This window comes from Carassius auratus, unplaced genomic scaffold, assembly GCF_003368295.1.
Source record: "Carassius auratus strain Wakin unplaced genomic scaffold, ASM336829v1 scaf_tig00215565, whole genome shotgun sequence".
NCBI classification, from domain to species: domain Eukaryota; kingdom Metazoa; phylum Chordata; class Actinopteri; order Cypriniformes; family Cyprinidae; genus Carassius; species Carassius auratus.
In genome coordinates, this window is record NW_020528142.1 from 2,224,735 (window position 1) to 2,239,422 (window position 14,688).

A 14,688-nucleotide genomic window follows, 5' to 3' on the forward strand; every position below is an offset into this window, starting at 1 on the left:
AGCCTGTAACATTCGATAGCAGCGCTTGCTGTGAGGCACTGCAGTATCTCTGATAGAGTTAAAGCTATTCGACCCGAGCCTCTCATGCGAGACTGTGCAAGTGTGTCTTTTCATTGGCATCAGTGGAATATTGATGGCTCCACCCCGGCTTAATCGACTAATGGCCTCTTCCTCTCTCCTTCACTCTGCTGAAGCAGCCACCCTCCCACCCAGCACAGCCTTTCTGTGCCCTTTTGGCGACCTCTGGGTCAGGCAGGCCGATTTTTATGCCCGACTGAGTGGCAGAATAGCCTCAGTGAATTGGTTGGCAACCTTACGAAAAGTTATGTGGCTGCCGGCCTAATAGAGAACGCTCCCAGCCTCCTCTTCGGCCTATTGGTTCTTTGCATCTCACAGCTGAGATGTTGTGGCATTAACTGCATAGCTGCCAACTGCTGTTGTTTAAATGAATCGAGAGAAATATAGGCTACAATTACACTGGATCCATGTACTGTGGCTCAGAACAAACCAGAATTAACAAGGTCCTTAAGATGTTTTCCAAGTCTTATTGTAATACAGAGAACAGATATTCTGAAAATAATTTGCAGTACAGCAATATGGTAAAAATAATCATTTGTGCATAGTTTTTTTATTCACACATTTATTTCCAAACGTTTTTTTTTTTTTTTTTAGTGGAAAACTAACTTCTGACTATTGTGTTGGTGTTTTTCATATGGCTGATGGACATTTTATTTATCATTTTTGGTGGATTGAGTACCCTACCGTTCAAATGTTTTTGAAAGAAATTTCATATGCTCATCAAGTCGGCATTAATTTGATAAAAAATACAGTATCAGAGCACAGTATATAGAGTAATATGACAATTTAAAATAACTTTACATTTTAAAATGTTGCTATGTTGGCATTTATTGCTATATCAGCAGCCATTGCTCCAATCTTCTTTGGTTAGTGTATGTCTGGACTGTATTCTCTACACGCATTCATTCTTAGACAACAGTAGTTAAGAAGTTCTTCCAGTTCATTATATTCTCTGTACACAAATTGGACTTTACTGAACAAATAGACATACATGTGTGTCAACTAGATTGAGCACATCATAGAAATGAGTACAATAGTTTTAAATATGCATTTTCATAAAATTACTTGTTGTTGGATGTCAAATGCATAAGAGGAAATTTGAATGGATTCCTACATTCCTGTTAACACTATTAACAGATTTATCATTTTTTGTGTGTCATCTATAAACTAAACATCCAAAACTAAACTAAACATGGTGAACAAACTGTTTTTATTTTTTTATAATGTGACAAAGCTATATGCAGATTACAGTGTAGCATGTTTATCTTAAACTTTATTTTGTTATTTTTCATTTTAATTTAAATTCTAGAGATTCTAGTTTCTTTTAATTTTTTTTTTTACTAAATTGGCTGAGACATATGACTGTCTGGTAAGTAAAAAAGTTAACTCAAGAGCATGAATGTTACATTCTTTTTTCTTTTTATGTTTAGTTGAGGTTATGATTTGCATTTAGCGTTTGTGGTTGTAGGGTTCTAGGGTCATGTCCGCTGTAGCACACAACCATAAACGCAGTTTAGCCTCAAGAGACGAGCACCAAGTCTCAGTGAGAGTGACTGATAACAGATCTGGACCACAGTGCCTCCCGCAGCTGTTTTTCTGGCCACACAAAGTCATGCTCACCATTATGCCATTAAACGAACCTTTCAAAGGCAGACGGCCAGTATCTTGTCCCTCTTCCCAAACTGTCAAGCTTGTTGCTATGCGATAGCATTGTTGCCGTTGTAGCTAACTACCAGGGTTTTGTTCCCATTTTTCGAGCCACATACAAGTGCGTATGTGCGTATATGCGTTTTAGAGGCAGGGGGTTGTTTCAGACAAAGCCATGCGGAACTGAGGCCCAAGCCACAACCTTGGGAAATGTCAGGCCGCCCACAGAGTGGGTTGCCTGTGTCTGCTTCTCCAGTGCCGCTAGGAACAAGAGTGGCGGGGCGTAGCTTAACCTAGCGTGGCGAGAGCAGGGTTCAGTCCGAGTTTCTGACACTGCTTCAGAGACCTCTGGTCAGCAATCTAGCCATTTCTCACTAACAACATTATGGCCTTTACTGCCCGTCCTCCCTGGTGTCACATGTAAATGGGTCATGCCTCACATACTTCACTGTTTTGCTCAGGTGACCGAGAGCTCGGTCAGTGAAACGCCCTGGCCATGTGCATCAAATGTTTAAACTTTTGACTATGAGGTACAGTAAGTCAGGAGGATGCTTCCACTTGGGATGTAATGATTACCATTTTGACAATAAATCATAATAAAACTCCCCACGGTTATTATTACTGCTTTGTATTTTAAGTATCATTACAATCATTCTCGATAACCTCAATTTGAACTACTCAGGATAAATAAATACTATCCAGCATAGAGCACAGTTTAACAGTAAAGTAACAGTCTCACATGCACAAATCGTGCAGACTCGTTTCGTTTATTGTGAAAACATGTCATGTCAGCCATGCATTCTAATTCTCTTCTCTCAGACGACCTCTTCTGTCTCACACACATCTCATTTGCTCCGGTTAAACGGTGCTTGTATTGTGCATTATTTGAAAAATTCCCGCTGGTTTTGCACTTACACCAATAGCGTGCGCACCACCACTGATCTACAATAAAAAAAATTATAAACGCAACACTTTTGTTTTTGCCCCCATTTTTTATGAGCTGAACTCAAAGATCTAAGACTTTTTCTATGTACACAAAAGGCCTATTTCTCTCAAATATTTTTCACAAATCTGTCTAAATCTGTGTTAGTGAGCACTTCTATTTTGCCGCGATAATCCATCCACCTCACAGGTGTCAGTGTGGTATATCAAGATGCTGATTAGACAGCATGATTATTGCACAGGTGTGCCTTAGGCTGGCCACAATAAAAGGCCACTCTAAAATGGGAAGTTTTACTGTTTTGGGGGGTCTGGGGGGGGAGGTCCAAAAACCAGTAAGTATCTGGTGTGAACACCATTTGCCTCACACAAATGCAACACGTATTCTTTGCATAGAGTTGATCAGGTTATTGATTGTGGCCTGTGGAATGTTGGTCCACTCCTCTTCAATGGCTGTGTGAAGTTGCTGGATATTGGCAGGAACTGGAATACGCTGTCGTAAACACTATTTTCAGAGAGTTACAGGTATATTTTCAGAGAGTTATACATTCAGTCTGTGTGCAGTTTTTGTCTGGGATTTTATATGCCCTAATATTTGACAGATTGATTGAAAACAAGCTTATGTGGAAGATAAATCTAGAATTAAAAAGATATCTAGAATTATTTATGGAGCAGATAAAATACACATGATCATTAATTAATCAGTTATCATTTTTACTTAGCCAATTTCTTTTTTAAAGGGGTCATATGGGATTTCAAGTTTTCCTTTGTCGTTGGAGCGTTACAAGCTGTCTGTGCGTGCATGTATAAGATCCTAGGGATGTAACGGTAAATGTATTCGTACCCAAAATTTAATAATGCAACAATAATGTGCGTATGTGGAAAATGTTTTTTTACCGTGTAAACATTGTATTACACCAAATACACAAAAAAATTATATTTGCTAAAATATTTATATTTTAAATATATAAAAAAATATATATATTTAACCATGAACATTTTTGTCACTTTAATCGTCATAAGAAATTTTCATACTGTTACATCTCTAGCTTGCACACACTTGCATTCACATCAAGGGGTGAGTGTGTCGGGTTTATATCTTATTTTCTTTGCTTTTTCGAGTTACGAAGCATGCTCTGCTGCACTGTCAGTATCATGGTGCATGGTTGCACAGGGTCGTGGCAATTGCCACCCCTTTGGACCAAAGTAAGCAGCGCTGGCCAGATGTGTGTTGACTGTAATGATCCCTACAGGTCGACGGGATACCGTTGCCAGGCAACGGCTTTTCCTTTTCCCTGTAAACAGAGAGCTTACTCGCCAGGCTTATGTTGGGGTCAGCAAGGTGAGACCAGCCTTTATGTGTGTGAGCAAAAGGCAAAGAAAAGATGCTTAAATGAATTTCTTTACAGATCATATTCCGATGTCACAAGTCCTCGGCCTTTTCTTTTCCTGCTGTCTCCAGGTCTTGTTCTCTCGCACTTTCACCAAGGTGTGAGGATTTAATTTGGTCAAGTGAATAGACATAGAGCACCCTCACTTGATAAGTTTTGACATCCTCCCTCATCTAGGCTTGTTTCTTCCTGACATGCTCTTGTGGAAGGATTGTTAATATGGATCAGGAATATTCACATTCTTTGTTCGCCCTTGTCTGGCAAGCTGTAATGTTTTGCTTATGAATATTGATACATGAAGTGTATATTAATGACCCTTGGTGACCTTAACCCTATCCTTATTGGCTCCCTTGTGGTATCGGCAAGCTCATGAATATTAATCCGGTTCTGTAACCTCCATTACCCTAATCTTTGCTGTCTAGCCTCCCGGAAGGGCCTGTCACCATGGTAACCCTTTTACTACACTCTTTTAGACTCTTGAAAAAAGAAGAGACAGCAAGTTATTCCACTGTGCCTTGTGAGGGATGCGTCAGATACTCACCAGGACTCTCGATTGTATTCTATCGCTTGTCTTTTCAGAAACCATCCATTTTAGTCCTAATAAGAAAATTCACTTGGAAAAGGTCAATCAATGGCTACATGGACAATACTGTCACCATTTTTTCCTAACAGATTTTCCCTCCAGAATTTAATAATAATCATGCCATTACATATATTTTTTTTCAATAAGATGCTTGCTTTCTAGAATACAACAAATGATAATGAAATATCGTCAGTTGTCTTGATGGAAAAGCATTTCAATAATAAAATCATGACATATAAATCATGTTTTTCCCTGTTTCACAGATGTGGACACGGTAGAGGATGGAGGGCCAGAGGGTGGATCAGTAGAAGAGGACAGCTGGTTTGGGAATACCTCCGACAGCCCCTCCGAATCGTCCTACGGTGATGTGCAAGATGAGCTGCGGGTTTCCCCTGACAATGTTCCCCGACCAGACCACGACACCTCAGCCGAGAGCTCCCTGGGCTGCCCAACGCCGGTTCAGCGGGCTTCCCTGGAGCTGCTTGGGCTGGACGGTGGGGTCCTCTCAACCCAGGACATGCTGTCCTCTGAGGTGTCCTCTCTGTACGGAGACTCCAGCCAGGCCCTGGGCAAACCCCTCAGCAGCAACCTACGGCGTCTCCTGGAGGCTGGCTCGCTGAAGCTGGAGGGAGGTGACCTGACTGGGCGTGGAATGGGCAGAGGACCGGAGTCGCCCCCGGTCAGCTTGGTACTATCTCCATCTTTGCATCACGCACAGCAGCTGAGTGCCCTGGCGAGGAGGTTGGCTAATAGCAGCAGCAACAACAGCTGCAACTCGAACTCTGCATCACCTGCGTCTGTAGCAACTGTCAAGCAGGAGCCCTGTGACCTATATGGCCCCAGCAATGGCCCTAACTCAGGCAGCAGTGGCTTCGTATGGGTAGGCGTTGCGGATAAATGGCCATCGACAAGTTGCTCGGCTCCCAGCGGCAGCAGCCTATCACCAGACTCGGCTATCCAGAAGTTAAAAGCAGCTGCCAACGCCGTGCTCCAAGACAAGAACGCGGTGGCCTCCTCCACCTCGGCGTCCTCATCGTCCTCTTCCTCCTCCTCGTCCACTTCAGTCACCTCCTCCTCAATGGCAGCCTTGGGCACTCGATCTGATGACGCTGTGCGCTTTGAACCGTTCTCTTCACCCTTCAGTCCACAGTCAGCCAGCTCCACGCTTGCTGCCCTCTCAAAGAAAGTGTCTGAAAGAAGTCAGCAGCAGGTGGGCTCATCTGAGCATCAACCCTCAGCTGGCTCCTTTCTCTCTCTAGTTTCCATGACCTCCTCAGCAGCTCTGCTAAAGGAGGTGGCCGCACGAGCAGCAGGAAACCTTCTAGCTGATAAGAAAGAGCCGGCATTAGTACTGGGAGCCTCCGAAGATGTCAAGCCCCTGTTAGACAAGAACCAGAAGGTGCCCACACCAACCCAGGCCATGGATCTCCTGCTGCCAACAATCCCCAAGGGAAGGGCCAAGCCCAGCAGTCAAGCAGGTAACGGTTTGTTCCCTAAAATAAATGCATTTTTTTGTTTTTGTGCTTTTGAGCGGGACATTTCTGATTGGTTTACATTTGTAGAAAAAAAAAATGAAATGACTAGTATGCGCATTTTTCAAAAATGTTGTATTTGAATATTTGGGCTCATAAAAAAAATAATATTAATTTATTTAAATGACATTTAATGAAAAAGACATTATGACATGTCACCCTTTCCTAACAAGCTTATAATTAGGCATTATACACAACAATGTTCTACAACAATGTTACGAATATATCTCAAGGTTTTCTTTTAATTTAATAATGTGCAAACAGTACAAGTACCAGTTACAATACAGAACAAACATACACTCTAGTCGGCTCTTGGTTTTTATGTTTATATTGTTTTACATGTTAATGTTGAGAAAAACAAGAATATTCACATGCTCAGGTGAAAGTTGGCTCCTCGGCCCTTTTTACACTTGTAGGTATTCTTTTTAAAATGGTGTTTTAAAATTAAAATGATCGTCATCTATACTGGCATTTTCACTGAATTTCAAAAACGATCTCCGTCCACACTACACAACTGAAAACGCATGTCACATGCCCATTTATAAACACTGTATGCGCATAAAAGTGTAAACAGGAGGTTGGTTGCTAGTCACTGGCAGGTACATGAGCATGATGTTTACACAGTCGTCAAGGTCGAGGATATGCAGAGCGTATATGTGCAGCCAAGCCATCATTTTCTAAACTCTCAGTTTTGGTCCGTTTACACTGAGACTCAACCCCAAAGTTTTCTAACTAAAAAGAGGTCTGCAGCGTCTATGAAATTCTCAGTTTTAGAGATTTGAAAACGTAGTGTTAACAACATGTGTCTTGGTTTTCAGCTTTCTCTTTCTGCACATTGTATAGTTGTATGGTGTTATGGCGATATGACCCAGCACCCAAAATTCTATCAAAACACTCCAACGCAGCCTCAAATCTTGGAAAAAGAAGGATGAAAAGACACACAGGAAACAAAAACCTTGAAAAAGTGATATACGACCCCACCAAATCCTGGCCACATCACAGGATCTCAGTGTAGCGATATATGGTAGCTCATTTGCGGGGGAATTTTTACTTTACTAATTACTGACATGGCCGATTCCTACGTGATTAAGATCACAAAAAACCTCTGCAGTTATTACAAATATCTTTTCACCAGGTAATATTAATTCTGTTCAAATAGGGCTTAAGTTTTGCTGATTTTTGCTGATCAAAGTAATTCCAAACTTTGCGAGTCAGACGACATTGTGTGATTAAATACAATCAACTTGTTAATGTGCTACACAGTGCCTCCCATTGCATTTAGTTATAACTGACTATTCGTTTACATACTTAGGATTTATCATTCTGTGCATTTATGGCCAGCAAAGCAACACATAGGGAAATTTGAATAGTGTTTTTATTTTTTCAAATAATAATAACAGATCAAATAATTGAAAATTTGACTATTTGTGCACACCAATAGAAATCACACTGGCAAAATTCTAATTCTGTGATTATTGTGTCAAAAATATGACCATATCTTATGCCATCCTGCAGCCAGGCTCACCTGATAAGACATACTTGTACTTACATGGACGCTATAAGTTTTGGGACACCTAACAGTTTCACCAAAAGGGACTTTAATGAGATTGAATTCAAAATGCATAGACATTGATATGGAGTTGGTCCCCCACTTTGCAGCTATAACAGCTTCCACTATTCAAGGAATGCTTTCCACAACATTTTGGAGTATTTCTGCGTGAATCTTTGCCCATTCATCTAATAGAGCAATTTGTGAGGTCAGGAATTGATGTTGGACCAAAATCCTGGCTCAAAAACTCTGTTTATCCACCAGTTTATCCCAAAGGTGTTTGATTGATGGGGTTGAGGTCAGGGCTTTGTGCAGTCCACTCAAGTTCTTCCACACCAAACTCATGCAGCCAAATCTTTATGGAAAGTGCTTTGTGCAATGGGGCATGCTGTAATACAAAAGAACCTACCCCAAACTGTCCCACAAAGTTGGAAGCATAGTATTATCCAAAATGTTTTGTATGCTGATGCATTAAGATTTCCCATCACTGTAAGGGGAACCCCTGAAAAACCGCCCCACACCATTATCCCTGCTCCACCAAACTTTACATTTGGCACAATGTAGACAGGCAGGTAACGTTCACCTGGCATCCACCAAACTGCCATACTCCTCTATCAGACTGCCAAACAAAGAAGTGTAATTTGTCACTCCACAAAACATGTTTCCACTGCTCCAGAGTCCAATGTTTAGCTGCTTTACACCCCTCCATCCACTGGCATGATACTTGGTGATGTGAGGTTTGCATGAAACCTGCTCAGCCATGTTCTTAAATGCTTTCACTTTACACAACTTACAATATCTAAGAAGGCTAAAAATTCACGAACTGACTCGTTGCAATTTGCAAAGGTATAAACATATTTCGATTTATGCTTAATTTACATCAGATGTTAACTATTGCATCAGATTAATAAAGATAAAAGAAAATGCTATAAAAAATGAATAAATTAGTAAATAAATTGAAAATGTCATGCTACGAAATTCAGAATCTAGAATGTTTTTTACATTAGAATAATTTCTGAACTGTAAATGTTTTTTAAGGTAACAGTGCCTAAATGTTTGATTATTACACCACTGAAGAATGCACTGTGTAGTGATTTAGTAGTGCCATAAGGTCATGCATCGTCTGCAAGAGGTTGGCTGGAGAATCTGGGAAAGGTCTGTTAGCACAGTGGGGGTTTGCTGGAGTTGGCGGCACGTTCCCAGACCCAGCTCATCTCCCGCGGATGTGCAGCCTGCCAAACGGAGGCCGGCAGTGTGTGTGCTCCCCATAGCCTGAACAGTCAGAGACCATCTCAGCAGATTCCCCCGGAATTTAGGTCAGGCTCCAGAGCCGACACAACCATCAGAGTTTCCATTCACCACAGGCCTGGGTAGATATGGCTGATCTTTTGCTAATTCTTGGAATCAAGGTTGACCCAAAGGAGCTGCAGACACAGAGAATAATGTCACAGGGAGATATTTATGTTGTAAGCAGCTATAATATGACAGATTTTGAAGTGTAAAGTTTAAATACTAAATAAGAACACCTCCATTAAAATCATAATTAAGTTTCATCTGACTTTTTTGTTTGTTTGTGAATATAAGATCTATAAGACGGTCATGTGAAGAGTATTTTTTCTGGTTATGAAACAATACCGACTGGACATTAAAATCTGAGAAACCAGCTAACGGACCTTATCCCTTTCTTTTGATACTAAAGACCTTCAGTCTTTTTACCTCACGAGCAGTTTCCACAGTGATCTCGCCGGGAGAGGTTGAGCCACAGATGGTGGTTTATTGTTGCAAATAGGCAGTCTCGAAGTTTTACACCCCGGGTCAATGAATGCCTGAGCGCGGTAATTTCACCAAACACTGATTACCAGATGTTTTTCGAGGAACATGACTGGAATACTTATGAAGCCATCCTGACAGGCCCTCGTAGAATTTATAATGCAATCATGCCAGCTTCTAATAAGACCAATTAAGCCCTAATGGACACCGGATATGGAGCCAACAACAATAATCGGCTTACTAAAAACATCCTTGTGATTGGCTTCCTTTGTGAGGAGTCTTTAGCATTGATCAGGGTAATCATAGCTCACTTTTTTTTTCTTCATTCACACCAATAGATGCAAGGTTGACAAGAGTGGAAGGATATTTAACTTACATGTTATTGCATGCCAAAGGGCTATCTAATAATGTGGCATCATTGTAAACATTATATCACTAGTAACAAATTTAAATTGTGGTTTTAATTTTTAGTATAAACACTGTATGCATGTATTTTATATAAATTTGGATTTTCTTTGTTTATTTATTGCAGGTTCTCCTGAGGATGGAGGGAAGCCCTTTCAGTGTCCAGTGTGCGGTCTGGTCATCAAGAGAAAGAGCTACTGGAAGAGACATATGGTGATCCACACAGGCTTAAAAAGTCACCAGTGTCCCCTCTGTCCCTTTCGTTGTGCTCGTAAAGACAATCTCAAGTCCCACATGAAGGTGACTTCAATCCCTGGAAGCAGAAATGCTTGTGACATAAATCACATGAGATTAATTATCATAACGCCTTTAGATGCAGATTTTTTTATGATGCAAAATTATTAGGGCTTTTAATTAATATTTTAATCAAATTTAGTAGGTAATATAACAAATAATTAAACTAATTGCAATTAATGACATTTATGAATATTTGCAGGGAAAAACCTTTAAATTAAGGTAATTCAAAAGTAATATATTGTTGCAGATAAAAACATTGAATAGACATGTTAAAATATGGTTTTAGAAGTTAAGAAATTGTTTATTTACATATCATTGAATGTAAATCATTACAGTCCACAGCATTCAGAGACAGATGAGAGGCCATTTATGCCTTATTGCATCTTATTGCATTATATATATATATTAAAAAAAATCTGTATAATAAATGTATGCTCACTTTCACTTTAATTAATTAAAAGAGAGTATAAGGATTTAATTTTAATATTCAGTCCCACTTTATAATAGGTGGCCTTAACTACTATGTACTTACATTTAAATTAATCATTTGATACAATGCAGTTACATGTTTTTACATTAAACTTATATTTTTAAAAATACCTGCATGTAAATACATCTGTAATTAATTTCTGTAATTACATTTATAAATATAGCTGCAATTAAGGGGCCAAGCACCCCAAAGGCAAGATGAGGAGCTATGCATGACGTGGAGCATCAGACCAAATTCAACAATGAGTAATTGAAGCACATGTAGGAATATTTGAAGCAAAATGGCTGAAAAATCCTAAACACAACTTCTCGTAATATGTTTTAATGGATTATCACTTTTGACCAATAGGTGGCGCTGTTATCAAATCGATGTGATGTGTTCTGTATGAGGTAGCAATGGCACACACAAAGTTTGGTGTAAAGCTTTGCAGAGATACAGCCTCAGATGCAGATTGTAATCTCTCCAGCATATTTGTTGATGCACTTAACAAAAACCAGTTTGTATATCGACACGAAATCCAGAGTCAATGTGTTGCAGAGATACAGCCTCAGACATAATCTGCCATTATGCCAATTTGTTGCAGCACTATACAAAAAAATCATGAAATCCATAACTTTTTGATGACGATCTGATTCGATTTTGCTGAAAATCGGACCAGTGGTCGAGGAGGAGTTCGAAAAAGTAGGTTTCCAACATAAATCACAATGGAAGACAGGACATTCGGCCCACAATGGCATAATTGGTATCTATGTTGTCAGCATGATCCAAGGAATATTTTGAAATCAGTTTCATTATAATAGGCTAATGCAATCAAAAACTATTAGCATTTTTGTAAATTTCATAATTAATGCTTAATGAATGGTTTATCAATCTTTACCAATAGGTGGCACTTTTACCAAAATGATGTGGCCTGGTCAGTGTGAGGTGACAATGGCACATACAAAGTCTGGTGTAAAGCTTTGCAGAGATACAGCCTCAGATGCAGATTGTCATCTCTCCAGCATATTTGTTGATGCACATAATAAAAACCAGTTCGTATATCGACACGAAATCTATATCTTTTTGCCTGCTTGGTCTGAAGATTATCCAAGTCAAATTTGGTGAAAATCGGACTGATGTCTAGGAGGAGTTTGAAAAAGTAGGTTTTCAACATGAATCAAAATGGCGATTATGGAAAAATGGTTATTGATGTTCTCGGCCTAATCCAACGAGTCTATCAAAAGATTTTCATATTTCATTAAAATAGGCTAGTCTAAACCAAAGTTATTAAAATGTTTAGAAATTTTTGACCACAAGGTGGCGCTGCCTCCAAACGTTTTGTGTACAATCAGGGAATGGTGCCGAAGAAGCATATCAAGATTTGTAATGATACGTCAATGCGTTTGTAAAATATAGAATTTTACTACAAAATTCAATACAAAAATGTCTGACATGGAAAAATTTGGTATCATTTGACTCGGCATGATCCAATCTAATGGTCCAATCCAAAGAGACTGGTTTTGTGATTTTTGGTCAAACCATACAGAACTTAAAAGCAAAAATAGAAATTTTTCATTTCTCCTTACCACTAGGTGAAACAGTGCAGAAAACACTACAGGTAGTCTCGGGTCATGCTTGTTATGACACACACCAAGTTTGGTCTCAATATGTCAAACCGTTTTGGAGATACAGCCTCAGATCCATTTTTGCAAGCTTTTCGTTGAATTCGTTCACATGTTATACGAAAATGGTTTAAAGAATCCATAACTTTTTGCCAGCAAGATCTGCAGTTGATCTGAGCCAATTTTGGTGAGAATCAGACAAACCTTCTTGGGACGAGTTTGTAAAAGTAGGTTTTTTGAACAATTTAAAATAACGAAAAAGATGTACCTTACGATTTTTGAATTTTGGTGTTCATTCCACTCGGCATGAGCCAAGGATTCAGAGGAAAAATGAATATTTCTTCTGTTCCTTATGGTTCAAAGTTATAAGCATAGGCATAAACATGAGTGAATCTTGAGAGTTTGAGATAGAGATTCCAAATTTGCTATGGTTAATGTTGAGACTGTCATCTTTCAGTGTGCCAAATTTCACAACTTTTTCAGTTCTATGGACTGCCATAGAATCAGTGGCGGAAGAAGAAGTACGCTAATGGATACAATAATGCATTCGGTACTTGTCCCCTAATTACACTGTTGACCCATCCCTTACACCTTAACCCACTCTTACACCTACTCATGCAACCAGACTTGTCCCTAACTTTACCTGTATCCCACCTCAATAGCAGCAAAAGTGGTTTTCAATACAGTAATAAGTACATACTGTAAGTACTTATTTTGTAATCTAAGTACATAGTAGTTAAGGCCACCTAATAAAAAGTGGGACCTAATATTCTTTCTGTGCATTTTTTGCACAGTTTTTTCTAATATCTTTTCTTGTTCATCACAGGTCCATCAGCACCAAGACAGAGGAGAGACTTTCCAGTGTGAGCTCTGCCCCTTCACATCATCCCGCCACTTTAGCCTCAAGCTGCACATGCGTTGCCATCAGCACTTCCCCCGTTCCGACCTCAAAGTCAAGGAAGAACCTGGCACAGACACCGAGGAGGGCGAGGGCTTGCTCATGGGGGACGGTGGAGTCGCTGGTGATCAGGTCATGAACACAGATGCTTCCACGTCTCCTACTGTGAGCCAACCCGACGGTCGTTTGCTGGCCTCCCCTACAGAACCCTCGAACCACGTCCAGATCAAGGAGGAACCCCAGGAGAGGGATGTGTCTGTAATGTCTCCCTTTGCCCTGTGTAGGGAGCGACCCAGCAGCAGCAGCTCCCTAGATCTGCCTGGGCTCAAATCCAGTCCACCGGGCCCTGGGCCTATAGCTGCTTCGCTCTTCAGCCCAGATATCACCACCAAGACGGCTACAGACCTCCTCATGAAGCTCTCAGGTAAGAAATCTCCATTAAACCACAATGAAAAAGGGAAATGTGATAGATTTAGATGCTTGATTATGTAAACCAGCTTGATTCATCCATAATTCCTTACATTTAGGATGAATGAAGTGCTAATATAATTATGGGTTGGCAATGGGAGTAGAATTTGGCTTTCTTGATGGGAACCCAAAGCCAAGATCCTGCAGGACTGAGTCTGCATGATTAATTCTTATTCAATAAAGTTATTCAATAAAGTTTATTATAGCTGTATAATACCTTCTTGATACCTAATGCTGTTTTTTTGTTTGTTTGTTTGTTTTATAGTTCTGTCAGTTTTTAACAGGTTAAAAAATACATATATAAGGCTCAAAGGCTGCCATAAAAATATCATAAGTCAGTGACTTTTTGATAAGTGAGTTATAATCCTTGTTGAAGGCATTACATGTAAATTCAGTGCCTTTTTCCTTGACACAGAGGATACACTTGGCTTTAGACTGTTAAGAATTAATAAACAAGTATATCCTAGACTATGCTTATTAGGGCCCGAGCACCGAGGTGCGAGGACCCTCTTGTATCTGCTTTGTTTTTTATTAGGGCTCAAGCCCAAAGGGCGAGAGGCCTATTGTTTTCCTTAGGATTATTAGGGCTCAAGCCTGGAGGGCGAGAGCCCTATTGTTTTCCTTAGGATTATTTGTTATTATTATTATTATTTAGGGCTCAAGCCTGGAGGGCGAGAGCCCTATTGTTTTCCTTAGGATTATTTGTTATTATTATTAGGGCTCAAGCCCAAAGGGCGAGAGGCCTATTGTTTTCCTTAGGATTATTTTTTATTATTATTATTATTATTATTATTTTTTTTTTCCAACGTCTCGGGGGCTTTTGGGGCCCTTAACGTGCTTAAAAAGTCTTGAAAATTGGCACACAGATTGGAACCTGCGGCCATTAGGGCCGGGCAGAGACTGATACACGGGCGTGGCACAGGGGCTCTACAGCGCCCCCTGGAATATGGAGGGCCATATATCATACATTCTTGCTCGTAGACGTATGAAACTCGGTACACATATAAATCTCATCAATCCAAACAACTTTTGTATTGCAT

General features: G+C 40.0%; 1 protein-coding gene across 3 annotated transcripts in view; it reads left to right on the forward strand.

The window, feature by feature from the left end:
- LOC113095005 (zinc finger protein 827-like) overlaps positions 1-14,072 on the forward strand; it is a 28,823-nt gene extending 14,751 nt beyond the window's left edge. Inside the window, exons 2-4 of one of the 3 annotated variants that reach the window (XM_026260606.1) lie at positions 4,902-6,116; positions 10,022-10,194; positions 13,109-14,063. In XM_026260606.1, the coding sequence (XP_026116391.1) occupies positions 4,902-6,116; positions 10,022-10,194; positions 13,109-13,672 (1,952 nt within the window). In that variant the 3' untranslated portion in view covers positions 13,673-14,063. Of the gene's footprint in view, positions 1-4,901; positions 6,117-10,021; positions 10,195-13,108 lie in introns of all 3 variants that reach the window. The other 2 variants (XM_026260605.1, XM_026260604.1) reach the window with 2 other exon arrangements.
- Positions 14,073-14,688: the final 616 nt, after the last annotated feature.